Source organism: Drosophila eugracilis, unplaced genomic scaffold (assembly GCF_018153835.1).
Source record: "Drosophila eugracilis isolate 14026-0451.02 unplaced genomic scaffold, ASM1815383v1 contig_445, whole genome shotgun sequence".
In the NCBI taxonomy this organism is placed as follows: Eukaryota; Metazoa; Arthropoda; class Insecta; order Diptera; family Drosophilidae; genus Drosophila; species Drosophila eugracilis.
This window is the reverse complement of record NW_024573311.1, coordinates 1,956,749-1,983,744: the sequence shown is the minus strand read 5'-3', so window position 1 is coordinate 1,983,744 and position 26,996 is coordinate 1,956,749. Positions and strand designations below refer to the sequence as shown.

General features: G+C 40.5%; 3 protein-coding genes across 3 annotated transcripts; all 3 read left to right on the top strand.

The window, feature by feature from the left end:
- The first annotated feature begins 3,348 nt into the window (after positions 1 to 3,348).
- Positions 3,349 to 7,402, top strand: LOC108104025 (adenylyl cyclase X E). Its single transcript, XM_017209857.2, has 12 exons — positions 3,349 to 3,453; positions 3,505 to 3,645; positions 3,702 to 3,861; positions 3,917 to 4,700; positions 4,755 to 4,855; positions 4,902 to 5,238; positions 5,289 to 5,739; positions 5,798 to 6,159; positions 6,217 to 6,311; positions 6,367 to 6,518; positions 6,574 to 6,721; positions 6,796 to 7,402. Exons 1-12 carry the CDS (start codon positions 3,379 to 3,381, stop codon positions 7,350 to 7,352), a joined length of 3,363 nt encoding a protein of 1,120 aa, XP_017065346.2. The 5' UTR covers positions 3,349 to 3,378; the 3' UTR covers positions 7,353 to 7,402.
- Positions 7,403 to 7,556: 154 nt separating this feature from the next.
- On the top strand, positions 7,557 to 11,839 carry LOC108104029 (adenylyl cyclase X E-like). The gene is given in 13 exon segments (XM_017209863.2): positions 7,557 to 7,655; positions 7,704 to 7,844; positions 7,900 to 8,059; positions 8,116 to 8,899; positions 8,965 to 9,065; positions 9,178 to 9,299; positions 9,301 to 9,524; positions 9,574 to 10,024; positions 10,106 to 10,467; positions 10,526 to 10,620; positions 10,700 to 10,851; positions 10,923 to 11,067; positions 11,145 to 11,839. Coding segments are annotated over 13 exon segments (3,351 nt in total). The 3' UTR covers positions 11,660 to 11,839.
- Positions 11,840 to 11,951: 112 nt separating this feature from the next.
- On the top strand, positions 11,952 to 16,255 carry LOC108107891 (adenylyl cyclase X E). Its single transcript, XM_041819088.1, has 12 exons — positions 11,952 to 12,023; positions 12,087 to 12,227; positions 12,307 to 12,502; positions 12,565 to 13,342; positions 13,404 to 13,504; positions 13,571 to 13,925; positions 14,019 to 14,472; positions 14,527 to 14,888; positions 14,946 to 15,040; positions 15,101 to 15,252; positions 15,402 to 15,531; positions 15,586 to 16,255. The coding sequence occupies exons 1-12, from the start codon at positions 11,952 to 11,954 to the stop codon at positions 16,167 to 16,169; spliced, it is 3,420 nt and encodes a 1,139-aa protein (XP_041675022.1). The 3' UTR covers positions 16,170 to 16,255.
- Positions 16,256 to 26,996: the final 10,741 nt, after the last annotated feature.

Here is a 26,996-nt window from a genome sequence, read left to right as displayed (position 1 = left end):
AGTGTTGGCCCATTTGGACACAATCAACAGCAACATTAACGATATCGCCTTCAAAGTGCCGACCCGTACCCAACCCAAAAAACTCAAGCCCGAGCCCAAGTCCACGCCAAAAGCAAAACCGAACCCGACCCAGACGGATCTGGGTTCTGCTTGGGTCCGGAGTGCGGGCCGAAAGGCCAGAGTCCGGGTCCGGGCAATAGCACGGCAAACACGCAGGTCCCCCCAATGACAAACCCCAAAAAGTTTTGCAGGTGAAGCAGATGGCCTTTACACTATAGCGATGGATGCGTGAATGGAATCTTGAAATAAATATTTAACTTAGTCTTGGAAGGAAGAATTCAACCTGTAATTTGTGAAATATTTTAAATGTTTTCAGAACTAATGATTATTTGTAATATATTTATACAAATAAAAAATAGAGTAGTAATTATTAAAATTAAAACTATTCCTACTCTGGGGTCACATGTCGTATAAGTAATTTTCATGAATATTTGAGAACGAATTTTAATCTTTAAAGAAAATTAATTAATTCAGTTTAGTTCAGAATCAGAATATTAAATACAGTTTCTGTCGAGTGCCAATCACGCTGTCATCCCTAGCTTAAATTTCCCCTTGCCCAGCGGCAAAGAGTTTTCCTGAGTTTTGCTTGTTGCGTGTCCACTTTCACTTAGTTTTCATCGGTGTGTGTGTGTGTGTGTGTCGGTGCCCTCCTGTATTAGTGTGTACCGAGAAATTGCGGTTTGTTTGCCAGGTAATTACATTTCGGCATTTTCTCTGTATGGGTTTACCCCCCAGTTTTCCACTCCCCCTCCTCTAACACCGACCCGCCGATCTTCTGTGTGTGGGCATGTCAGCGTGATAATTATGCGACTATAATCGCACTTTTACATGCCAGTCCTTTGCGAGTAGGGGGTAAAGTGGGGTCACCGCCACTAGCACCTGGAAAATGGAAAGGAAAGCAAATAGAGGAAAGGCACTGGGAGGCCGGGAGGTAAACTCAACTTGGAACTTCGAACTTGGCAAAACACTTGAACCTTAAACGAAATATGTCGTCAAGCGGCAAAAGTCAGCAGTGCCAGCTAATTAACTGGTCGCCAGGTACAGACTTTCTTCTCGACCCGACGACGACGACCACGACTACCCGCCCCTCGTGGAACACATTCATGCAATATTTAAGGCAACTTGGACGGCCGGGCTTAAACAAAAGCGAAAGGCATGTTTAATCATAAGAGCAAAAACAACACGCCGTTTGCCGTGTTGCCAAAGGCAGAAGGTTCCTTTCGGTCCTCGGCTAAAGCAGCACCAGAATTGGCCGAGAAGTGACGTCAACGTGGCGGGCATACAAAAAAGGGTTAAGCAAATATTGAAGTGAATAAAAACCATGAAAAGGGATCCAAGCAAAAAATTACGACTAAAATACCCGCATCTATATATATATATAACAGATGTATTACCAAAGCTAAGACTACTAACTTTTGAATTTAAAGTTTTAAGTTATAAGATTAAGAAGGTTATTTTGGAAAACTTTAATAAATCTCCAAGCATTTTATTTTATAAAATTGTTGAAAATATCATTCTTTACTAAAAGATAAAACAAGATAAAGTATGGATATATAAAGGTAAATAGAATAGTTATAATAAACACACAAACTTAAAGGAAGTTTCAGCCTTTTTTAAAAGGTCAAAGATGCTATTACCTTGCCTGCAATTGTGCATTGTGGCAAAGCAAAGCAAAGCAAAGAGAGATGAAACGCAACGCATACAGTTAACTACTCTTTTGGCCGAGTCGCGCTGCTGTGGGCGTGGCACATAGAGAAGGCGTACAGGCCAGAGCGAAAGCCAGTTCCAGTTCCAGTGTAAAATCCAAAGCCTGAGCCCCAGCCTGGCTGGCTGGCTGGAGGAGCAGCTACCAATTAATGTCCTTGTTAGGCAGTGGCCTGTAAAATTGGCTTAAAAAATATGTAACCTTATGCGAGAGCGAGCCACAAACAGAATACCACTATGTGTGAGTAATAGTTTATGTGATAGGCTAAGGGAGGAAAGGCCTTCATTTTATAAGCAGATTTTCTAATTAGTATAGTTATGTTTTAAGTAAGAAACGGGATAACTGTTCTTCATTATAAATGGATGGTTATTAATATTCTATTGTGGTATTTTAAAGTATTTTTGTTGACATCAAAAATTTAATTATAGTTATCCTTTGTAATTTGTATTTTCCAGCTACAAAGTTGTTCGTGGTTTCTTTTTATCCAATTATCTTGTATTTGTCAGCAGTATAAACCCATCAATGCATGTGTGTGTGAATAGGTATGTTTATACGACCGGTGAGTGTGTACTATATGTGTTGGCCAAGCGAAGGGCAGGGGGGAATTCTTGCCACTACAATGGCTACTGTTACGTCCTGGCTGGTGTTGCTTTTGGCTTTAAGTGAAATAAAGTTTACTCCGCTTTCTTTTTTATGCACTCGCGGCTATTATTTAATTTGCGCAGCTGGGCGTAAATGGGCGGCGGCAATGGCGACGGCTTTGACATGGCCGGCACGAAGGCTCTCGGAATGCCAGAGTTCAGCTTTCAGCGCCCAACGTTTCTGCATTTCAGCATTTCATTATGGGCCACCTCATGCGATGCCATGGCGAATCATTGGATCCGATTGTGAACCAAAGCGGTTGCCGGGCACGCAACTTTTGACCAAAAACCAGGTCCCCAAATATCGAATGGAAATGCAACATTTTTGCAGATATCAAAGTTTGCCGCAGTGATTTGCAAAAACCAAGAAGGACACATCTTTTCCAAAGCCAAAGAAGCCTGTCTGCATCCGTCTGCGACCAGAGGAGAAACAACCGCAGCCGGACGGGTGGAAAGTGCCAATCCCAGTGCGGCAAAATGTGGGCCAGTTGGGGGCTATTGTTAGCTCCTGCCTGCGAGGTCATCTAATCTGTAAGCATAAATTCCAATCATTTTGCAAATGGAATGTGCTAGAACAAGCCGATGAAACCGCAAAACACAACACAACAGACAGCCGAGATGCCGAGGGCAGGACTTCCGTCAAACTGCAAACTGTGGTTCTCGGGATAAGTGGAATTTTTGTTACTGACATTGATTTTGGCGCGTACCGTGCATTGGACATCACCCTTTTCTTTTTGGGTTTGATTTGAAGTTCTACTTCCAAAAATTTCCTTTGAAGCCAGCCTTCAGCTGGTCAGCATAGAAGGCAAGTCATCTAATTAGGAATTGAACTATGATATCATAAGGAAAACCAAAAGCTTTATTTGAAACACGAAATTTCTTTGGATAAAGCAAGCCTGTTCTGCACATTCATTCAAAATTATTTTAAATAGAAAACAAAGATATACATTGAACATCAACAAAAACGTAATTATGCGTAGGAAGAAATTTAGACCATGTCATCTCAACTATGCTGATGAGCGTCTGTGGGACCTATCTTATTTAAGGGTAAGCAAATCAAACCCACCTTTGATCAGCTAATGAGCCCATAACCAAAAGGCCAAATGCAAGGAGCTTAACTTGGAGGAGGAATATGAAATCTATCAAACCCGTCTGATGATCAGTTTCCTTTCCATTTTCTTCATTTTGTTTATATTTGTTACCATTTGCTTTTTATCAGCGGAAATTATTTTTGTTGAGGTGAAATCAAACGGCTTATCGATTAGGTTTATAGTTAAAAAAAACCTCTTTAACAGCATTTAGAAATGATCATATCTGACTTAGTGGTCCCAAAGCTAGCAGTTTTCGTGGCACTAGTTTCTTTGAGCCTCAATTTCTTTGACAACATTGTAAAACGGCACCCGTGGGTCATGATTGCCACCTCGATTTTGGCAGCATATGTTGTGGTATTAACAGGTGAGTTTAACAAACAAGGCACTTGACTATCTTCATGATTGGCATACAAAATCAGATTTAGCTCAAAACGCGTATAATTATTACGTCAAGGACTATCCCCTGAATGCCACATTCGATGTCTTTGTACTCTGCATGATTTACATGTTCCTGCCGATACATTCAATAAGGGCAGCCGCCCTACTGGCCACCTCAGTTAGCCTCACATACGTGTTCTACTATATGAACTCACTACGGTATGAGCAGGAATTCGAAGGAAACTTAGAAGGATTCGACGCGTTAATAGTTGATATTTTACACAACGTGGGCTTTAATATGATGGGCATATTCTTTCGCATTATGAATGAAACTATGGTTCGAGCCTCCTTCCTGGACCGCCATCAGTTCATCATGGAGGAGTTGTGGTTGCGCAACGCTCTTCATCAGGAATCTACACTCTTGGACAGCATTCTGCCGCCTCAGATTGCGAAGCCCATCCAGGATATCATTAAGAACAAGATTTCGCGGTCTGAGAACACGTATGACCGCTACCTTGTGGGTGTCCCACGCAAGGGAGAAAGCTTCATGGCCATTCAAATCCATCCCGATGTCAGCATTCTCTACGCAGATGTGGTGAACTATACCCACTTGACAACGACACTGACGGTGGTGGACCTGGTGAAGGTCCTGCACGATCTATATGCCAGATTCGATGTGGCAGCCTCTGCTTTCAAGGTGCAGCGCATCAAATTTCTGGGAGACTGCTACTATTGTGTGGCAGGTTTAGTGAGGCCCGATCCAGATCACGCGAAATGTGCAGTTTCTTTGGGCATTTCTATGATTGCCGACATCCAGGAAGTTCGGTACGTTCATCATTGCAAGATTAATTATTCACTAGCTTTCACTCTCATCCTAAGGGCTGAACGGAACTTGGATATCGACATGCGCATAGGGGTACATTCAGGGTCTCTTCTTGCAGGCGTCATCGGCGAGGCCAAGCTGCAGTTTGACATATGGGGTAATAAGTAATTACTTTGATAAGATTTCACCAAATACTTTTTCAGGTAGTGACGTCGAGGTCGCCAATCATCTGGAGTCTACAGGAAAACCGGGCTATGTTCATGTTAGTGGACGGACTTTGAACAAACTAAACCCAGAAGAATATTCCATAATTCCGGGTACACAAAAAGCCAAAGATGATCCGCTTCTAGCTGGTATGAGCACATATCTTCTTACTGCCGAAACCAAGCGCAACTCATACCAATCCGTGGAAGGAGTTGTATCTGGATCGAGCATTGATATAAGGCCAATCAATACAGTTCGCTCGACCAGGGGGAGTCACACATCAATGACCGAACAGTTGCGCCAAGAATTCCGGAATATGCCAGTTGGTGGCATTGAGTATGTAATATATTTCAAATTTTATTGATTCCTAATACTATTCCTCATAGCTTTCATAAGCATTGCTTCAGCCGAAAAAAGAAAGAAAAAACTAATACAACCCGCAGCGGAATTGGAATTTTCTGTGCAGGATTTAAAGATTCGTCTCTGGAATGGAATTATTTGCACCAGCCGGACTTTATGTTTAAGTCATCAATGCTGCTAGCCTGGGGCATTGGTTGCTGCCTGATCTACATCCAGATTGCGGCAAATAACTTTGCATGCGTCTCATGCATTGTGGTAGATTTGATAACGTTTTTCTTTCTGACTTCCCTGCTGTGCCTTGCGTGGTATAAGAACTTTTGCTGGTGGAAATGTGGACGATATGAGTTCAAAGTGTACGGCAGATTCAGCTGCTTGGCCTTCCACCTGTTCGAGAAGATCCAGCACAGCGTCTCTATGCGCATTACCGTCTATTTGTTAATTATTATTTGCTACTATGCCGTGCTCTCACTAATAATGGTGAGTTTCTAACAAAAGTAGTCATTGGGAAAAAAAAGTAGTCATATTCATCTTACAGTTAAACTGCGATCGCGCACAGTATGAGTTGAACTACATAGAGAGCAAGCTTTTTCGGTACGAGATGGATCAGGGCCCGTGCTTCCATCCTTGGGTCTTCACGAATATGGTATCCCTGATCCTTGGCATAAGTTACACGTTTGCACGCATCCCCTTTGCCCTGAAGATATTTATCAGCTGCTGCGAAACCATCGCCTACGTGCTAATCGTCTTTTTCGAGTTCGCTTTTCTTTTTCAGCACAGTCCTACCACTACGCCGTATATGAAAGCGGAAGTAGCCCACTGTCTGCGGGTGAGCATGATGTTGATCACTATGTATGCGAAGGAACGTCAGTCAGAGTTCAACACAAAGATGAACTACAAGTAAGTATCCAGTACATGATTTTACTCACAGTGCCTGAATAATCCTCATGCTAATAGACTCAATGTGGATCTGCAAAACAAGCAAAAGGCCGCGGATATAGCAAATCAATCCGTTATAATTCTGCTGAATAACATTCTTCCAGCTCATGTTGGTTAGTTTAGTAAAACTTAGCAAAACTTTGTGAACTATTTCTCTCCCTCCCACAGTCGACCTCTATATCAATTCTTTAGCCAAACACGAACTTTACTATGAAAGTTATAAAATGGTATCAGTCATGTTCGCCATGCTCATCAATTTTCCAATGAATTTGCCCAGCCTACGCGTGCTTAATGATATAATAACTGAGTTCGATAGACTGGTAAGCTTTAATACTATATATATATTAGCTTTGTTTAAACTCCTTTCTATCGCAGTTGACTGCCTACAGAGAATATTACGTAGTTGAGAAAATCAAAGTAGTTGGCTGCACTTATATGGCAGCTTGCGGATTGGATTTTAACTTGGCCTCAAGCATCCGCCAGAACACCAGTCACTATCGGAACAATTCTCTACATTTCGAGGGTAGGCGCAGCTTAATAAGGAGCAACATTAATTATTCTCATAAGAATAACAATCAATTAATATTTTAATTTCAGTGGAACAGGCACGCAGTTACAGATTGACTGATGACGCGAAACTCGATCACGATATCGATATGAACAACGATGAGGTGGTGTTCATAATGACTACGTTTGCTCTGGACCTTATGCGTGTTATGTCAGCGTGTAACAAAGCCTACTCGAATTTTTTCGACGGTGTCCTATCCAGCGGACAGATCTGCATCGGGATCTCCAGCGGCGAGATAATGGCCGGCGTGGTGGGTGCTTCCCAGCCGCACTACGACATCTGGGGTAATCCCGTCAACATGGCCTCTAGAATGGAATCGACGGGACTGCCTGGACATATTCAGGTGACGGAGGAATCCGCCAAAATTTTAGAGGAGTTTGACATTCAGTGCAATTACCGCGGCTTGACCTTTGTAAAGGGCCGTGGCGAAATTCCCACCTACTTCGTGGGCATCGACGAAAACTTAAAATTCAAAGCCTCTAATAGAAATGATCGGAATTCGTCAAGGCGATATTCAGTTATGTCTTCTCTTGATCCAGATTACCAAGGTTCGTCTTCAAGCAACTTAACAGAATCAAGCGAATAGCTTATACAATTTTCACAAAAGCTTGAAAATATATATTTTATAAAAAACCATTTAATATATTTTAATCGCAGAATTATCGTTCTTCTTCCTCTGTTTTTTACTTATCAATCATATAGCCTTTGCAACAAAAATGACAGGACTAGTTCTGATAACTCCACATTCATTAAAAATATAAATCCTACACTACAAAATAAACTCGGAGATATGAACAGAAAAATCTTTAGAAAACCGTACAGATTTAGGTTTGGGTCATGTAAACTCGAATTCGCTGCTGAGCGCCAATGGGAACAAAGCTTTTTGAGGGTAAGCTGTGCGGGGTGCTTTTCGGGTTATTAAACATAATATCTTTAGGACAAATGTAAGGATTTGAATTTGGAGGAAGAGTATAAGAAGTATCAGATCCGTCTAATGGTCAGTTACCTAACCGTTTTCATCCTACTGTTTTTACTGGTGGTTACATGCAACAATCTAATCTTATACTATGGCATCGAGGTGAGAGATCACAGTTAACCGATTGATTATTTCATCTATATGAGCCTTTATGCAGTATTTCGAAAGTGCCTATATAGATATTATTTGTGATGTAACGACATTTGCATTGGTAGCTGGCATATTGGCCGTAAATTTTGTTGAGTCCTTCGTATTTCGTCACAGTTGGGTAATGCTATGCTCCTCAGTTTTGTCGGCATATATTGTGGTAATCTGCGGTAAGTTTATATAGTTATGCCCTTGACAATTGCCTCCTTTTGGATATTATTTTTAGATATTACGCAAAACATGTATCATTATTACCATTCAAGTTGGCCTCTAAATACCTCATATGATGTTTTTGCTCTGTGCATGATCTATATGTTCCTGCCGATACCTTCTATCAAGGCAGCAGCCTTATTAGCATTCTCAGTCAGTGTTATATACATTTTCTACTTTTTGCACTTTATACCATTTGGCCAAAAAGCCATGGCAAGTCCTGTTCGCGGCTTGGAGTTAATAACCGTCGAAGTAGTTCACTACCTGGGCTTCAACATGATGGGCATTTTCTTCCGAATATTCAACGACACCATCGTGCGCGCCTCCTTCCTGGACCGCTATCAGTTCATTAAGGAGGAGATATGGTTACGTCATGCTCTGCGCCAGGAATCGACGATTTTGGACAGCATTCTGCCACCTCAGATTGCGAAGCCCATCCAAACCAGCATTAAGGAAAAGATTATGAAATCGGACAGTGATTATGACACCTTCGACTTTGGTCGCCGGAAAAGAGAAAGCTTAGTGACTTTCCAGATACATCCCGATGTCAGTATTCTCTACGCCGATGTAGTAAACTATACCCACTTGACAACAACTCTGACGGTGGAAAACTTGGTGAAGGTTCTGCATGACCTCTACGGCAGGTTCGATATGGCTGCGTCTTTTTTTAAGGTGCAGCGCATTAAATTTCTAGGCGACTGCTACTATTGTGTAGCTGGTCTAGCAGGGGCTGACCCCGATCACGCCAAAATGGCCGTGTCCTTGGGCATTTCCATGATAGCCAACATTCAGGAGGTGCGGTATGTTGGTCATTAGATTACAGCCTTTCCTTTATGTACTCCTCAACATATTTTCCTTTCCACAGGTTGCAACGTTCTTTGAACATCGATATGCGCATTGGAGTCCATTCAGGAAGTTTGATTTCAGGTGTCATCGGAAAAGCCAAGTTGCAGTTTGATATTTGGGGTATGTTGTATCAAAAGAAGGTTTAAGTAACTTTTTTCTATAATTTTAAGCTTTGTCTATGGAACATCTTGGGTTTTATTTCTGCAAATATATAAATTATTTGACCTTTCAGGTGCTGACGTGGATATTGCCAATCGTCTGGAGGCGACCGGAAAACCGGGCTATGTGCACGTCAGTGGGCGAACTTTAAGTCACTTAGACCCCAAAGACTACACGATATTTTCGGGCACAGAAAAAGGCCAAATTGGATCCAGTTCTGCAAAAGAATCCGATGAGCACCTATCTTCTAACAGCAGCACCAAACCGCGATTCATTCAAATCCTTAAAAGAATTCCGCTCCTATGGTAGCATGGAATTTAAAACATTGGAAACAGAACGAAGAACTCAGGTCGTCGCTGATGGCTCAATATCCGAAGAGTTGCGTGATGGGTTCGACAAGATGCCAGTTGGGGGCATTAAGTAAGGTTAAAGTGTAATATAAAAAAATTTCTAACATATTTCACCTTAGATGTCGATCAGCCTGCTGCCGCCGAGATACGGATACGAATAAAGAGAAATCCAATCGCGATTTGGGAATTTTTTGTGTAGCATTTAAGAACTCATCACTGGAATGGAACTATCTCCATCAACCAGACTATCTCTTTAAGTACTCAATCATGCTGGCTTGGGGCGTTGGGTGTTGTCTGATCTACGCTCAGACAGTGACCACCAAAATTGCTTGTAATGAATGCATTATTATTGATCTGATAGCGTTTGTATTGCTTACTTCTATGCTGTGTATCGCGTGGTACAAGAAAGTCTGTTGGTGGCTATATGATAAATATAGCCCCAGGAAGTATGGAAAATGCAGCTGTTTTATATTTTATATCTTTGAGAAGATCCAGCACAGTTTTGTACTGCGCATTGTTGTTTATATGACGGTTTTAGCTTGCTACTTCATGGTGATCTGTTTGATAGTTGTAAGTTTTATCCTTAGTTATTCTTTAGTTTAGTTTATCAAAGACGTCAATGATTATTTTAAAAGTCTTTTAAATTCTAAGGTGACCTGTGACCAAAGTCAGTTTCAGTTGGATTGGATTGATAGTAAGCTCTTTCACTACGAACTGGATAGGGAGACCTGTTTCCATCCGTGGGTCTTCACGAACATGATGGCTCTAATCCTTGCCACAAGCTACACTTTTGCGCGCATTCCATTCGCTCTAAAGACAATTATCGCCTGCCTTGAAGCTCTTGCTCACCTCTTGATCGTATACTTCCAATACAGATTTGTGTTCCATCACAGCCTCACCACGACTCCCCATCTGTCCGCGGAATTCGCGCACTTCATTCGAGTGAGCATGATGTTGATCACTATGTATGCTAAGGAGCGTCAGTCAGAGTTCAACACAAAGATGAACTACAAGTAAGTATCGAGTACAAGATTTTACTCATAGTTTACTAATTAGTCTTGCTGTTCATAGGCTCAATGTGGACCTGCAAAACAAACAAAAGGCGGCCGATGTCACGAACCAATCAATCATAATTCTGCTCAATAACATTCTTCCTTCTCATGTTGGTAAGTTTTTAGCTAAAGATTTATGCTAATCGTTAGGGACTTGAAAAGTACTGAATGAACTTCGCATCCTTTTCCGCAGTCGATGTCTACCTTAGTTCAGTAGCGAAACACGAACTGTATTGTGAAAATTATCGTAAGGTATCAGTCATGTTCGCCATGATTATGAATTTCCGAATGGACATAAAAAGCTTACGGGTAATAAACGATATCATAACCGAGTTCGATAAGTTGGTAAGTTGATATACTAAATGGTTTAAAGGATATACCTGTAGTAAGGGAACGAACTTGCCTTCTGATCGCAGTTGATTGCGTACAGGGAATATTACGTTGTTGAGAAGATCAAAGTCGTTGGCTGCACATATATGGCAGCTTGTGGATTGGATATTAATCTGGCTTCAAAAATTCGCGACAGCACGTTTGTAAGCAGTAGTTCGGCATCAACCGATTGTAAGTGGTAAATGGACAGTATTACTGTCCACAGCTTCGCATTTTTTTTGGCTAGTTTTCATACAATCCTTTTTTAGTGGAACGGTTTAGCAGTCTTCGATATTCATCTGACAGAACTAACAACCGTGATGAGGTGGCCTTTATAATGACTTCGTTCGCTTTAGACCTTATGCGTGTCATGTCTGCGTGCAACACGGCATATAAGACTAAGCCCTTCGATCGGGCATTATCCAGTGGAGAGCTCTGCATAGGCATTTCCACCGGCGAGATAATGGCCGGCGTGGTTGGTGCTTCCCAGCCGCACTACGACATCTGGGGTAATCCCGTCAACATGGCCTCCAGAATGGAATCGACGGGGCTGCCTGGACATATTCAGGTGACGGAGGAGTCCGCCAAAATTTTAGAGGAGTTTGACATTCAGTGCGACTACCGCGGCTTGACCTTTGTAAAGGGTCGTGGCGAAATTCCCACCTACTTCGTGGGCATCGATAAGGACTTAAAGTTTATTGCCAAGAACAGCCCTCAGTCCTCTGCACGGCATTCGATACACGCTTCAGAGATAATTCTGTACGGCAAAAATTATGAAGAATAATTGTTCGAAAAAAATTCGTCGTATTATGAAAGTAGCTGAAATGCATATTGTGGGCTACGTAGCTCAGGTATTCCGATCTTATTTTGCTGTCTGGGAAATCTGAGATACGTAGCTTTTCGAAATGAATTTGAATCTACTTATCCCATTTTTATTTTGAAATTAAAACGTTTTTACTAATAACATGAACAACTTGTTTTATTATTGATATTTCTGTTGAAGATAAAATCCTACATAAGTAGGCGTTGACATTGGAAGTCAAAGGGCAGAACAAGTTTAAAGACAATTATTCAAAATGCCTTTGCCGGGTGGGCGGTGCTATCTGAACTATGCGCGGGAACGCCAGTGGGAACCCGGATATCTTAAGGTAAAATGTATTAAATGTTTAAATAGTAAAATATAGCAACAAAAATAAACACAATATCCCTAGGCGAAATGTGCTGAGCTGCACTTAGAGAACGAGTTCCGATTGTATCGGATTCGCCTGTGGAATAGTTACCTATTCTCTTTCTTCGTGCTGCATATTGCCGTGACTTTTCTACACGTTTGTCTGTTGTTGGCCATTGTTCAGGTAAGTTACATAAAATTTAAATTTTATTGATCCCTTCTTAATGGGAACACAATACTAACTATACTAATATAAAATCTGATATCTATACATTAAAAATATTTTCTTTTTTTCTAAGAACTCTAATCTTATCTATGTCGATGTGACCATCTCTATAGGATGTTCCCTTGTCATTATACTTGCACTGAGTGTTAACTTTTGTGATGACTTTATAGCGAGGCATACCTGGTACATGTACGCCAGCTCGATTTTCGCCTCCCTTACATTGGTATTCTCTGGTAGGCGTTCTATAAACCAAATGCATATATATATTAGTAACATTCACGAATCATTATTTTAGACCTGACCGTATGTCTCTATCACACCTACGTCCACAATTGGCAACTGGGCACGTTATACGACACCTACACCATATACATAATATACATGTTCCTGCCGATCCACTTCACAAGCGGTGCTGTCGTGCTGGCTCTTTTAGTGTCCGCTATCTATATAACGTACTTCGTTAACGTCACGGCCCGAGGTATAAACCACTTTTTTTCCGAGCTGTTTGCCGTCGGCGGTATGTCCGTGGATATGGTGCATAGTCTGTGCCTGAATCTGGTGGGCTTATTCTATCGAGTGATAAACGATACAGTGGTTCGCTCATCCTTCCTGGACCGTCACCAGTTCGTGAAGGAAGAGATATGGCTGCGCAACGCTCGATTGCAGGAGAAGCAGTTGCTAGACACCATCTTGCCGCCGCAGATCTCCCGGCCCTTGCAGAAGGATATTAAAAACAGGATAGTCATGATGAAGCATGGCAATGGCATACGCAGCCTGAGCGCCTTGGAACGTACAATGGCCATCCAGCTACACCCTGACGTGTCCATCCTATACGCTGATGTGGTCAACTACACCCACTTGACCACGACCCTGACGGTCGAAAAGTTGGTAAAGCTTCTGCATGACCTCTACGGCAGATTCGATATGGCAGCGTATCAGTTCAAGGTACAGCGCATCAAGTTCTTGGGTGACTGTTATTATTGTGTGGCAGGTCTGTCGGACCCCACTCCCGATCATGCGGACAATTGTGTGTCCCTGGGTCTATATATGATTACCATTATAATGGAAGTGCGGTAAGTGCCTTAAATTGAGATGTGACTCTTTTTATATATCATTTTTATTTTGAATTCCCAGTAAAGCTCAAGGCTTGGATATAAATATGCGGATTGGTGTTCATTCGGGGAATCTTTTCGCAGGGGTTATCGGTGAGACCAAACTGCAGTTTGATATTTGGGGTGAGCTGGACAATGTACACCAAGAAATCCTACTGATAAACACTGCTTCCCCGAAAATGTTATTAGGATTGGATGTAACCATTGCCAATGTATTGGAGTCTACTGGACTGCCGGGTTGTGTGCATATCAGTAGTGCAACCTTGAACTGTTTAACCGAACAGCGCTACGTTTTTGAAGATGGCCCCGAGAAGGCAAGGGATCATCCACTTCTTGATAAACACCGAATACGTACATATATAATACGGGAAGACTTGCAGGATGAAGAGAATGATAATTCGGTAGTCGGTAGTCCGAACGAAGTCTCCGTCTTCAATTTGGAGTCAAGACAAAGGTTAAGTGATAATACGAATGAAACTTTGAAGGAAATATTTAATGCAGAGTTGCATGAAGAGTTTCGTAAAATGCCGGTCAGTGAATTTAGGTGAGTACATAATCGTTTGAAATCCAAAACAAAAATGGTTACTGGTAAGTACTTCTTTGTAAAATAAGAACATTTTTTACCCTACAAACCCAGCCTTAAATCATTGTGGAATATTTATCGACGTAAAGATGGAGTGAAAGGACCTGCTCACCACCAGTTGAACATTTGTCTAACCTTTTACGATTCCGAACTGGATAAAGTGTATCTTAAGCGAACCGACTTTATGTTCAAGTATAGTATCCTTCTGTCCTTGTGCATTGGGCTGAGCCTGATGTACATTGAAACTATGGATAGCACAGAAAAATGCGACAATTGTATTTTTATGCCATCTTCCCTCGCTATAATACAACTAATTCTGACCTTCATCGCCTGGTACAAGAAGATTTGCTGGACAAGATATGGTCGAAAAAACCCGTCACATACATACAGTCGATTCAGCTGCATTATATTTCGAATTTACGAAAAAATCATTGGCAGTCTACTAATCCGCATCTTCATATACCTCTACTTGGTCATATCGGGCTTCTCCCTGTTGTGTCTTATCGTGGTGAGTATTCGAAGCAATCGCGTTGGTATTAGCGGTTTAAAACTAAATTCTCAGATGTCCTGCGACCGCGATGAGTTCCAGTTGTTGTTTATTGAGGAAAGGGTCTTCCACTACGAACAGTCAGAAAAAATATGCTTTCATCCCTGGGTGGCGACCAACATGGTTTCCCTTTTGATTTGCACGACCTTCACATTCGCCCAGATTCCGTTCTTACTGAAAGTCACGATGGCCGTTTTACAGACTTTGGGTTATTTGTTGATAGTTTTCTTCCAGTTTGAGTTCGTCTACCACCACAGCATAACGACAAACCCCTATTTTCCGACCGAGTATGCACATGCTCTGATAATAGTCGTTACCCTGCTGACTATGTTACTAAAAGAGCGCCAAATTGAGTTCGCCAACAAGGTGAACTTCAAGTGAGTGGGAAAGACTTAACATAACCCTTACATTTGCACTTAATCGTATTTCATTAGCTGGCGAGTTGATCTCAGAAAAAAAGAGAGTGATGCCAAATTAACCAACCATTCAATCATAATTATCCTCAACAACATTCTTCCCAGCCATATTGGTGAGCTTTAGGCTGGTAAATTATCACAATTGCAATAAATTACATATTCTATTTTCACAGTCGATGTCTATATACATTCACAAGCCAAGCATGAACTATACTATGAAAATTATCAAATGGTCTCCGTCATGTTCGCCATGTTAATGAATTTCGAAATGGATCTACGAAGCCTGCGCATACTGAATGAGATTATCACCGAATTTGATTTGTTGGTAAGCATAAAGGTTATGATTTATGATCCATAAAATGGCTAATATCCGGTTTGCCACCACACGTTTTTCTCTTAATATCAGTTAACATTCGTATATTATATGTTGCTCTTTAAGCTATTAAGTTTCATAATTTCTATACCAAAATCTAGTTGCTGTTTTACAAGGAATATTATTCAGTTACGAAAATCAAAGTCGTCGGCTGTACTTATATGGCAGCGTGTGGATTGGACCTTAGTTTTGCCGGTTCCACCAGTAAGTCGCTAAACCGAGACTCCATTGGTAAGTGTTTTGGGCTTACAAAAATGACCATCTTATTGGTTCATTTCATTTTAGACAGCGATGAAGATGGTAATCTGGCATTTTTACAACCGCAGAGTAAGAGGGACCTTGAGGAAGTGGTCTTTGTGATGACTTCTTATGCCCTGGACATGATGCGTACGCTGGCCAAGTGCACGAAGGCATACGAAAATATTCCAGGTGACAAGAATGCTGTAGATGGAACAATGGCCATTGGCATTTCCAGTGGAGAGGTGATGGCAGGCATAGTCGGCGCCTCGCAGCCACACTATGACATCTGGGGCAATCCGGTCAACATGGCCTCGCGTATGGAATCAACTGGTCTGCCTGGACAGATTCAGGTGACGGAGGAGTCAGCCAGAATTCTTCAGGAATTCGGTATTGCCTGCAAATATCGTGGCTTGACTTTCGTAAAGGGGCGTGGCGAAATTCCAACCTATTTGGTGGGAATCGATGACAAACTTAACTTTATCTATAAGGAGCAACATCGAGTTCCCAGTCATGTGGAGCGCAGTACGGTTATATCTTTGCAGGCCACCTATAATCGTTCAGAGATGGACCGCGAAAGCGTTGAGACCATTATTTCAAGGCATTCCATACATGAAACTAAGTGGAAGTAAACTATTCTACTTCCAAGCTAATCTACTAAACTAAAATACAATTTTAACAAACTGAGTACCAATAAAGAGAACGTCAGCTTTTTAAAGACCTGCTAAATTGTCTCACCATTTCCTCATCCAGAGAGTGACATGCATTTTCCATTCGAATTTCCAAACATAATTAATGATTTTGCTACGCCTATCCATTAAAAGTGTCAAAAACAAGAACGGCAGCAGCAAAAACCAGACTGCTAACTAGATTTGGCCTTTTTGCTACCGCCTTCCCCTTCTCTGTTCCAGTTTGATTGAATTAATCCCAAACCGTGTTAAAATTTTGAGTGCCAAGTGCCTAATGGTTGAAAATCCCTTTTCTCACTACCAATTAAAAGGTATTTTTACAAGCAATTTGGAAAATATGATGGCGCTGACAGATGTGGAAGGTGAGATCTCCGCCTCCCTTTGATGCTGATGATGCTTGTCATTGTTTGCCGTAATTGACGAGTCCTCGCCGGGATGAAACATCAAAAAAGCACGACAACAGGAAAATGCGAAAATATGCGTTAGAGAAACATCCATTTCCGGTGAAAGCCCCCAGGATTCGGTGTCCCTTTCCGCTTTTCCGTATAGAGTTGTTTTATCTGCACGGACACGGTCCAACGTTCCTTTGACATGTAAAACGCTCTGGTCCAAATGCACGTCGTCCAACAACAGTAAAAAAGGCAAAGCAAAATACGCTGGCTCGTTTCGAGAAGAAAAACTCAATGGCAACAAATTGAAATTCAGGTAAATTTCAAATGCAAATTAAAATGCGAAACTTATTTGCCCTGAAAACAGGTGAGAAGATTAAAAATCAATTATTTTGTTATACAGCTAAGGTGTATTCATTTTTAATATCCCCTTTTAACTTATAATAAATATTGTTTATGTTAACCTTTTTCATAAGTTTTGCACCGATAATATATATATTTTTAATAATTACACCTCTCATTGTTATATCCAATTAAGACTTCTGTTACTTGGTATCAACTGACTAGTTATTTAGAATCAACTTTTACTTCATTAATTGATATATATATATATATATATATATAAGATAATGTGAGTCATATTACATTCGTTATTATTTCATGGCTGACGGCCTCTTAACCTGGAAACTATATATTTTCACAGAAATAAACCAATTAGAAATGGTCAAAAACAACTGCAGTGCAGAGTTACAAAACAAAGTTGGTAATTTGGCTAAGTGCAGCTACACATTGCAAATACTATATAAAAAATGCAAAATTCAATGAGAATAAAACTAGTTTGCCTCGGGCAAAATTAAATAAGTTTAAATAGTTGCTAAAATTTTTTTTTTTTTTTTTTTTTTAAAGATTTTTATTTTTTAAGTTAAAAATACAGGAAACTTAAAATCTGGCATTTTCATGTTTATTTTACAAAACTAAAATCTGGCTTAGATGTGGCAAACGCACTCTTTGCTACATATTCAGATGATGATTACTTCGTATATCGAAACTGGAAGTGAAGACCAATTCTGGCACACTCAATAACAATGCGGAAAATGTTTCCATGACAAAAAGCGAGAGCCAGTAAAAAAAAACAAAGAACGCAATCGAAATCGAGTTTCATTCTCAGGCCATTTGCCATTCCCAGAATCCAAACTAACAACATTGACTCAAGTCCACACTGAAATGCCAAAAAAAAAAAGAAATGGAACTTAAACTAAACCCTCCCAAGCTAACTAATCTTTTTTTAGGGATTTCTTTTTCCATTCTAGCAGACCCATACTGTGTGTTTTGCTGCCAATCCGAGCGACCAAAACGAAAATGTCATCATCAGCAGAGCTTCGGTCAGAGAATAGAAGTAAACCCAACTATCCGAACCCCATCTCCACATATATATATTTATACATATATACATATATACTGCCACTCAACGTAACTTTTTATGTGCAACATAGCAGAATGATTGTGTTCCGTTCCAGAAATATCAGCACAACAAGCACGACAACAACTCCGGCCACAGCAACAACATCTTAAGCCGTTTCGCATAAAATTTCACACACCATTTTAGCCAAGTGCCACATTACCTGCACACAAGATGGGACTCGACTTGCCACGGCTGGTCTCGTCTCGCCTCCTCCAGTTGCCTTCGCCTCCTGCCTCGAATGTCCTGTGAACCAAACCGGAGGAAGAAAAATAAAACGTTGGAAAAATGCTGGAAAACACGAAACTGAACATAAAAAATACCTTTTGACACATGCAAGCAGAACCAAATGGGGGCGTGGCCACAGTGGCCAAAAAGAAGTGTTGGCCAGTTGAGGAAGGCGGGTGACGTAAAGGCTTAAAATCAGCGGGCAAGGACTAAAATGGCGACAGCCAAACGAGCTGAAAAGGAAAAGAAAAATCTTGAAAATTGCATTTTAAGAAGAACTTCGTGTGGCTATAACGAAAAATCTATAAACACACACATCCCCACACATCCATGTTAGGGTCTATAAGTATATATGGGAAAAGTGCGACTGAATGCAGACGATAGAAAAAGGATACAGCCAAGCTCAATCTGGCATTGACTTGGGGCCACAATGGCCTTTCGGTTATCCAGTTGGTCAGCAAAGCATCCAGGACCAATCCAATACAATTTTAACGGTAATGTGGTCCAAAAGCAGGCGATGGCGAAATTGATATGGCCCCCGAAATGGTGAGCATTCACATTCACATTCAGCTGCGGTACAGATGCAAACGAAAATATCACGTATACGCATCATAAACAGGAAAGCTAAAAGGATCTGGAGCTGGAAATCACCCTGAATGACCTTGAAACATTGTCGGAATTTACATTTTGCAATGGAAATAAAAACAATTAAAATGGTGATAGATAGTTGATCCTCGAATTGCAAAAGCCAACTATATTTTGGCATTAAACTTTACAAAATGCTTGCCAAAATGAATATTTAAAAACTTTTTTTTCCTTAAAACTCATAAATATAAAAGATCAACGTTCCAAGAAAATCCATCTTGTTTTAGTATCAAGTGAGTTGCCACAACAATTTCCACTTCCCACTCGAAACCAAACTGTTTTGGCAGAATTCTAAATCCAGAAGCGCGAAAACCGAGCGGCAACAACTTCAGAATTATGGCAACAAATTGCAAACAAACAAGCAACAAACAAGTGAATCACCTTTAACGCTTCCTATGCACTTTTTTGGTCTTTCGCCCTGCCACTCGTTCTCTATCCTTTTTCCGGCCAAAGGGATCCATGGGCAGTCAGATGGCAGGGGTAGGCAAACGGTTCAATGGGCGGTAGGTGTGGCAGGTTTTGTCATAACTTCAGCCAGTGCCTTCAGGCGGGGCACAAGAAAAGAACCAGGAATGACAAAAACTGCACACAGAGAGGCACCAGCAGACAGGTTGAACAGCTAAAGACCGAGACATGCATGTCAAAGGACAACGAAATCTTCGAGTGTGAGTGTGTCAGCTGCTACACAGTGAAAAATATTGTTAATCTATTCATTGGAAGTCATTTCCTCCATTTGAAAATAATCAAAAAATGTATCCAAAATGTCCATTAAATAAAATTCTTGAATCACTATATGGATTAAATATATTATTATCAAATCAGAGATTGCCAATTTTCTCGACGTGTATTTACGAGTGTGTTTCCGTTTGTGTGCGTTGCTTAACACTCAAAAGCGGAAGTAAGCGGCGTGTGCTGCGGTCGAGGATGAGCGGAGTGAAAGGAGTTTCTAGGGTAAAGAGAGAGAAGTGAGTCGGGACAGGAAGCAGGTTGAAGTTTGTTTTCTTGCGGCCTCATGACTGGCACTTCTGTCTGCTTCTCCTGTAGCTGCTGCTGGTGCTATTTCTGCTGCAGTGACAGCAAAAACCAAGAAGAGACAGCGGCACGGCAGCCCACGAACTCGAAGATGGCAGCAGGTGGAAGGTGGATAAAGGCTGCAGGACGAATCTGGGTAGCCTGCAGGCGGGCAGGCAAACGGGCCAGGACAGGTGTGCAGCACTAACCGACACAAAAATATCACTTTAAAGTTTTCCAGTGAGTCCTGTCGTCTGTGTTGGTTTTTGACATGAAATTGCATTACATTTCACACGGAAACAAGTTGGGTGTTGCAATGAGTTGGCTCGGCACTTTTGAACATTGTCTTATTTTTATGCCAACTGTCGTTCGGTTTCTCGAGTGAAGTGTACAAATTAGTTGGCCTTGTCACAAGCACAAAAGAAGAAGCAACAGCAGCAGCGGCAGCAACTACAACTTACTCTTGTCTGGCATCCTTAAGCTACTTTTCATCGATCCGCTCAGCAATTACGTGCAGCGTTCTCTCTACGGAAACAATTTATCAGACTGGGCAAACGACCCAAGCTGGTTTCCTCGCCCAAGGAAACCAAAAAAAAAAAAAAAAATTGAGAGAAGAAACATGAAAACAACCGGCCCCGGCCACTTTTCTCGAGCTGAATGTATGCCCAAAGTGCATGGTAAAGTAAATTTTATTTAACGGCAGCAACAAACAAACAAAGTGGGCAAATTTTCACGAAGAGTTATGGTTGGAAATTTGAGATACTCTTTAAGAATGCCAGGAGTTAAAATGATAGCTTTATGCCTGTGCAAGTTTTTTTAAATACTGCTGATTATAAAGTTTGTAACCGATGGAAAGAATTGGAAAACATAAAGATATATATTGGAGTAAAAAAATATAGAAGGTATAGTTCCTTATATAAAAAGTAAGAAAACAACAGTCCAGTTCTTCTGAAAATCTAAATTTCCTTCAGCAATTTATTGCCAAGTTGGTCTACCCCTAGCTTAAACGACAACCGATAAAACGGGGCCTTGAACTGCGTGGGTAAAATGCCAAACAGCTAAGGAAAACATGGCACGGGGCCAATGAACTATATAAAGGAACGCCCACGTCGGGGATATATACATATGGAATGGATCGGAACCCATTCTAGTGCGCTCACCTCATTCGGTTGCTGCCAAATCGTCACATCATTACTTATAGTCCGGCAAAATATAGTGTTTTGTGTCGGGCTTAGCCTAAAAATAGACTGACTCCGGCCAAATTGAAAACGTTTCGGCTAAAATGCACTTAACGAGCCAGCCTAACCGACGTAAATCCCCCAAAACCCCTTCAGCCCCCTTTTCCATTGACTGACAGGAGCCAGTGTTGAAATTTATTGTGCTAAGCAAACGGGCAATTTACCAAACTGCAATTGTCGGAGGAAGCCGCTAAAGAAGAAGAAGAATAAGGCATAGCTGATGGCAAAGGGGAGGAAGGGGGTGTGCGCTGTGTGTCTAATCGTTGCGCTAAATTAACACGTATACGCCATGTGGCTGGCCAAGATTTTTGTCTTCTTGGCAGTTGCGGAGCTTCAGGTTAGTTGCTTACATTTATCGTTGCATACTTTCAAGAGAAAGAAGAACTCTTTTGTACTCGGTACTCGAGTTACACAGAACTTTATATACTTAATTACTTAGTCTTACCGCTGATTAAATATGAACGAATTTAAATTGAAAATAATCAATATTGACAAGGTACTTAAGGAGTATCTTATATCCTGTTATCTTATTATTATTTATTATTGCTTATTCTTATAAATGAAATTACTTCTTTTGTCTAAAAAAAGTCTTCGCCTAAACACAATTTCCTTTGACTCTTTTATTGGTTTATCGATTTGATGTTGTAATTTCGCTTTGAGTACCGGATATTTTATAGTCGAAAACTCGAACCAGTTTTTCCGTGGCAATGCTCACGTTTTATGGGCCACAATTTCACAGTTAGCCAAGTTAGCCAAGTGGAGGTGCCAATATTGTTGTAAACTGCTGATAGTTGCCGCTGCTGCCAGTGTTCCTGTTGCCTGGCAAAGTGCAATGCGCCAAATGCGATTGCCATTTGCTCCGCAGCTCCGCTTTGCCTTTTCATGTTTCTCCCCAGTTTCCAGTGGTCCGTGAGGAGTTCTCATTTCTGTTTCATTTTTATTGCATTTCATTCGCTTTTCGCCACTCAGCAGAAGCAGGAACAGCAGCGGCGAGCGAAAAGCGAAATACATTTTTAGTTTTCTAATCGACGCGCGTTCATCGCATAAAAATAATGCAATAAACGATAATCCAAACGAAGCCAGCTGCATTTCTGGCTCGACTTTTGTTCGGTGGTTCGATAATGTCTTGTTTATGGTCGTGGGTCAAAGGGGGTAGCTCAGATATCTGTTCAGAACGAATGGCTAATATCGAAATACTTTTGGTTAGGGCACGAGAAAAGGACATGAGAGGGAAAGTACACTTAATCGATCTGCAACTGCAGAAATTGCTTTTCATTTATTCACAAAGAACAAATCGTGAGAAAAACGTGTTAAAGATATTTCTTTATTCAAATAAGAACTTTCTTTATGCAGTAATATATTACCACTTTTTAAGTTAAGATTTGCCTTATATCCTTTTAATTGTATTTTTAGATCTCAGTCTTAGAAATCGTCAAATCAACCTACAATAAGATTATGTAGAAGCCCTAGGAAAATCCAATTAAATTAAAGGCAAAGCAAAAATGTAATTTAATTGGAATTTAAATCAGTTCCAGTTGATTTGCATTCAAATAAGCCAATTGTCGGTGACATTGAACTCCGTTCAGCTTCAATTTGCTTACGAAATTCCCCTCTCCAAACGCTAGTCGAGTCCCCATTTCAACTTAAAGTTCAGACCGCTCGGGCATTTGAAATTCATGGCGCATTTAATGAACTTTGGCGACAGGCAGCCCAGGTAAGAGCAGGTGAACATGGCTCCCAAACAGCTGAGAACCATTTTAAAGGCGACGGAGGCTGGGCGTCTGGGAATGATAAACGGCTCGAACTGATAGAGCTAAGCAACCTGAATGCTAGGCTATAGACTTTTTTCGCTGTTTTCGAGTTGTTTGTTTGTGTTGTTTTTTTTTTTTTTTTGGTGTTTAGCCTCTGTTCGCTACGCGAAATTTAACAACACAATAAAACACATCAAATAAATTTGCGCTGAAATTTTGCTTATCGGCGAGGCGTGGCAGGGGATTGTAGGATGTTTAAGCGGGAGATTTAATGGCAACTTGATAAGCAGACAGCCAGGAGTTGCTTTAAACTCATGGTAATAAACTCAGCGAGCCGTGAGGCTGTTTTGAAAATCTAAATAGACTCGCCGCCAAAGCAACTTGAATTTATATCCCAAACCCTTAAAAAAAAGTTAAGAGTTGAAGGCAAAAAAAGAAATACGGAGCGCGGAAAACAAAGGCTAGAAATAATACCGCGGCATGCATAATTTCGAATGGTTTTTCGGCGTCGAGTCGGCAACATTATGCAACATTCCTTTCAGCACACACACACATAGACAGACAGCTCTATGGAAAACCCCAACCCCTTGCCGCTTCATGCTCATTATGATAATAAAAATGCTGAGCCAAAGAAGGCGTGGCTGGGCGGGGCCAGATCTGCGTGGGAAATTTCCATGGTCCTCCACGGTCAAAGCCCACAACAACAATTAAAACGTTATTAAGCGGCCGACAGAGTGAAAAAAATATAGGAATTATGCAAGAATGGGCGAAAAGGGATTCGGTGGAGGAAATGGCGGAAATGGCGGACCACAAAACAGATACAATGAAAGGTAGAAAAGCTAAAAGCGAGCAGCAAATAAATGACAATGCGGTAAAAAATGTTAGTGAATTTGTGGCCAAGGATGTGGACAAAAGGCTGTTCTGCTAATGAATGTGTGGGCTAAATGGAAATGTATTTTTTTTCTCCACGTGTGTGTTTTGTCTGAATTAGTCTAGGTACAGGGCAAAATCAATAAGACGATCTGGGAAAAAGAAAACTATTTATAACTGTCAATATCTTTGCCTAATGTAATTGATATTTGAAAACTTTTATCTTAAAAAAAGGACGTAATTATTAAATTATTCTGAAATAAATATTGTAAAGAATGTGTGAGAAATAGGCAGCAATTCTTATTAGCCACCAAATAAATTACAATTCCCATCTATTTCTAAAAGCCTATTAAAAGGTAATTTATATTAAAGCCACAAAATCGATGTAAAACTATAACAATTTATCGATCTCTGGTTAGTTTTTGGCATCCGCGACAATCAATTAGACCAGAGATTTGAAAGCAACAAAATGAAAACAAACTTTTGTTCCATAGCACAATGTTTCTAAATTATTGTTGCTGCTACTGATAATGATGATGACGGTGGTGATGGTGCATTTGCTTTCTGGTCTTGAAATGTTAATTACGGCCAAAGAAGTACATGAAAAGAATTTCATTTTCGGGGCACTGAGAGCAAAACAAAAACTTCACAAATGTTAATTATTTAGTATGGCAAGAGAACAAAGAGTCTTTGCAGGCAGAAACACAAAGCAACAAACAAAAAACCTCACCCATACACATATGCACAAAAAAGATGACCGAGCATACAGAATAATGCACTATAGCACGCATTCCCACACAGATATACAAATATTTGTACAATGACAAGAAAAGTTCATATTACGAAGGATATGAGCAAAACAAGGTTATGTCTCTGCATTTTAATTAATCAAGAGAAACGAACAAGGTATTTCCCAGCTACAAAGATAGAAATATATCTCAACTTTTACGGTTGCCAAGGGAAATTTAATTATAGTTACAAGTCGAAAAACGTAGATGGTTTATTATTTAAAAAAAAGGTATATCAGATAAATATATTTAAAGAAATATTAAATCTCACCATAAATTGGAATTATTTAAACCAATAGTTTGATCTTTTAAAGACTATAAAGACTCAACTTTCCTGTAAATAATTTTCCAAACTTTCTTAAGTTTTAAACTTTTTCAAAACTCACCTTATGGCCACCTCTTGAGATAATAAAATCCAAGTTTTGTTCTACTTTGTAGGCTAATTGGCATGAGTCTACTGAATAGCTCTTCATGTCAAAACAGGCGAGATGGAAAACTCTTGACGCAACAACCGGAAACAACAATGGAAAATGGCGCAGCAGAACCGGAAGCGGAAACTTTGAACCACTAGTTATGAGTATCGTTAATTAAACTACACCGTATAAATCATAGGCACCGAAATGTCGGAGAGATTTCTTCATGCTGGCCAAGATCTCGGCCACACTTTATTCGCTATTATCTGTCTATCCATTTATCTGGCTATCTGGCCAAAAGCGTCCATCTCTTCTCCGGTTTTTAGCCTGCCCCACTTGTACAACTTTTGTCTTAACTTCCTTTTCCTTGGCCTTTGTGCCTGCCACAACGTGAGGGAGGAGGAGCGAGATGGGTAGACTTGGCCAAACACTTTTCACGTTGCGCGAAATTTATCATGATTCCATTACATAATTAAATCCGTTTTAATAGAAACTTTGCACGTCTCCTCTCGTTGCTGTTGTTGTTGTTGTTGTTGTTGTTGCAGATGTTGTTGCTTTTGCTGCTTTTGAGATGTATTTGGTAAAGTTTCCATCGCATCCAGGGCCAAATTGAAAAACAAAACAGTCCAAAGGAAGCTGGAAAGTTGCCGCCGACGTCGCTGCCGGCGTCGCTGCTATTGCGTAAATGAAATTAAGAAAGTAACCAAAGACTCAAAGCTGCTGCCCCGTTCACGCCCCCAGGCAGCCCCTTTAACTTATCTACTGCTGCCATCTCTGCACTGTAATAAAAAGAACAACCGCTCTTTAAAGTATAATATTATGTATATTACGTATACGCTATTTCTTAATTTATAGGAAAGTTTTCGGTTTAAAATCATTTCCAAAATGAATAGACTATCGCTATTGAAACTTAAAATTTCTTATTAGTATATAATGAAATTCTTCCTTTATTAACAAAAAAAAAAAAAAAAAAACCTTTTTCCGCAGTGGCTCCTTGCCTTTCATTTCTGTTACCACTCGCAACCCATCTTCCACTGTTGCTTGGTTTTTGTCTTGATAAATTACCCCGTCCTTGGCAGCGATTTCAACGTTGTCGGGCGACACAGTAAAGTGATATTTTTATTTGGAGTCTCGTCTTCCTCCTTCCTTCTTCCGCGCTTCTCACTCGATTCATTCTTTTTCTTCACCTCGTCCCCTCAATTGCTGCCATTTTTAAATCTTGCCAAATTGTTAACGATGCTAAAGTTGCCATTGAATGAGAGTTAAGGCGTTCTTGAAAGTCCTGGCATTGGCCAAAAAAGCTGTGGGTGGAGGAGGAGGGACGACGTCTAGGACGACGACTACGGCTACGACGACAAAGTTTAGTAAATGAAAATAATTTTCAGTTGGAAAATTATTTAAAGTAGTTCATTAAGTGGGCAACATTATTTCCTTTTTTTTTTTAATTTTAGTACCCTCTGTCATTCGGAAGGGCTTAAACTATTTAAAAAGTATTCTTACTCACTTGCTTGTGGTTTTTAGTGCTATAGAAACCTTTTTTGACTGAACTATTGATGATAATAAATATTTGATACCTCTTTTTAGTTTAATTTAGGACTTTAAAAGCAGTCAAAACCTGAACTAATTTTTAAGTTAAATGAAACTAGTCTTTCATGGCTACTTTGTGGCACTTCCAATGTTGCGGTGTTAGCATTGCCCTATGAGCTTCACAAATTAGCCTTAGAATCGCGCTAGTTTTGTAAAGCAAGAGTTTTAAAAGGCATTAGGAATCCCTTTAATCTCCAGCAACTAACCATCCTCTTGATGCAACCAATTACCCTAACCGCACCATCAACGGTCTCCACATTTTCAATTAAAATCGCATTAGATAACCACATGAAGGCCACATACCTCGTTATCCAGCTTGTTGCTATGAAAACTCTTTCCCTCTGTAACCAGCACCACCCCACCTTTCCCCTTGTATCGCACTTTCTTTATC

What these genes read in the sequence shown, in the direction of transcription:
- LOC108104025 (XM_017209857.2), top strand. Translation starts at nt 3,379, where the DNA reads ATGCGTAGGAAGAAATTTAGACCATGTCATCTCAACTATGCTGATGAG. An exon ending in ATATGTTGTGGTATTAACAG is followed by an intron (nt 3,862 to 3,916) that starts GTGAGTTTAACA and finishes ATACAAAATCAG; the next exon opens with ATTTAGCTCAAAACGCGTAT. An exon ending in ATGCCAGTTGGTGGCATTGA is followed by an intron (nt 5,239 to 5,288) that starts GTATGTAATATA and finishes TATTCCTCATAG; the next exon opens with CTTTCATAAGCATTGCTTCA.
- LOC108107891 (XM_041819088.1), top strand. Translation starts at nt 11,952, where the DNA reads ATGCCTTTGCCGGGTGGGCGGTGCTATCTGAACTATGCGCGGGAACGC. An exon ending in GCCAACAAGGTGAACTTCAA is followed by an intron (nt 14,889 to 14,945) that starts GTGAGTGGGAAA and finishes GTATTTCATTAG; the next exon opens with CTGGCGAGTTGATCTCAGAA. An exon ending in CATTCTTCCCAGCCATATTG is followed by an intron (nt 15,041 to 15,100) that starts GTGAGCTTTAGG and finishes CTATTTTCACAG; the next exon opens with TCGATGTCTATATACATTCA.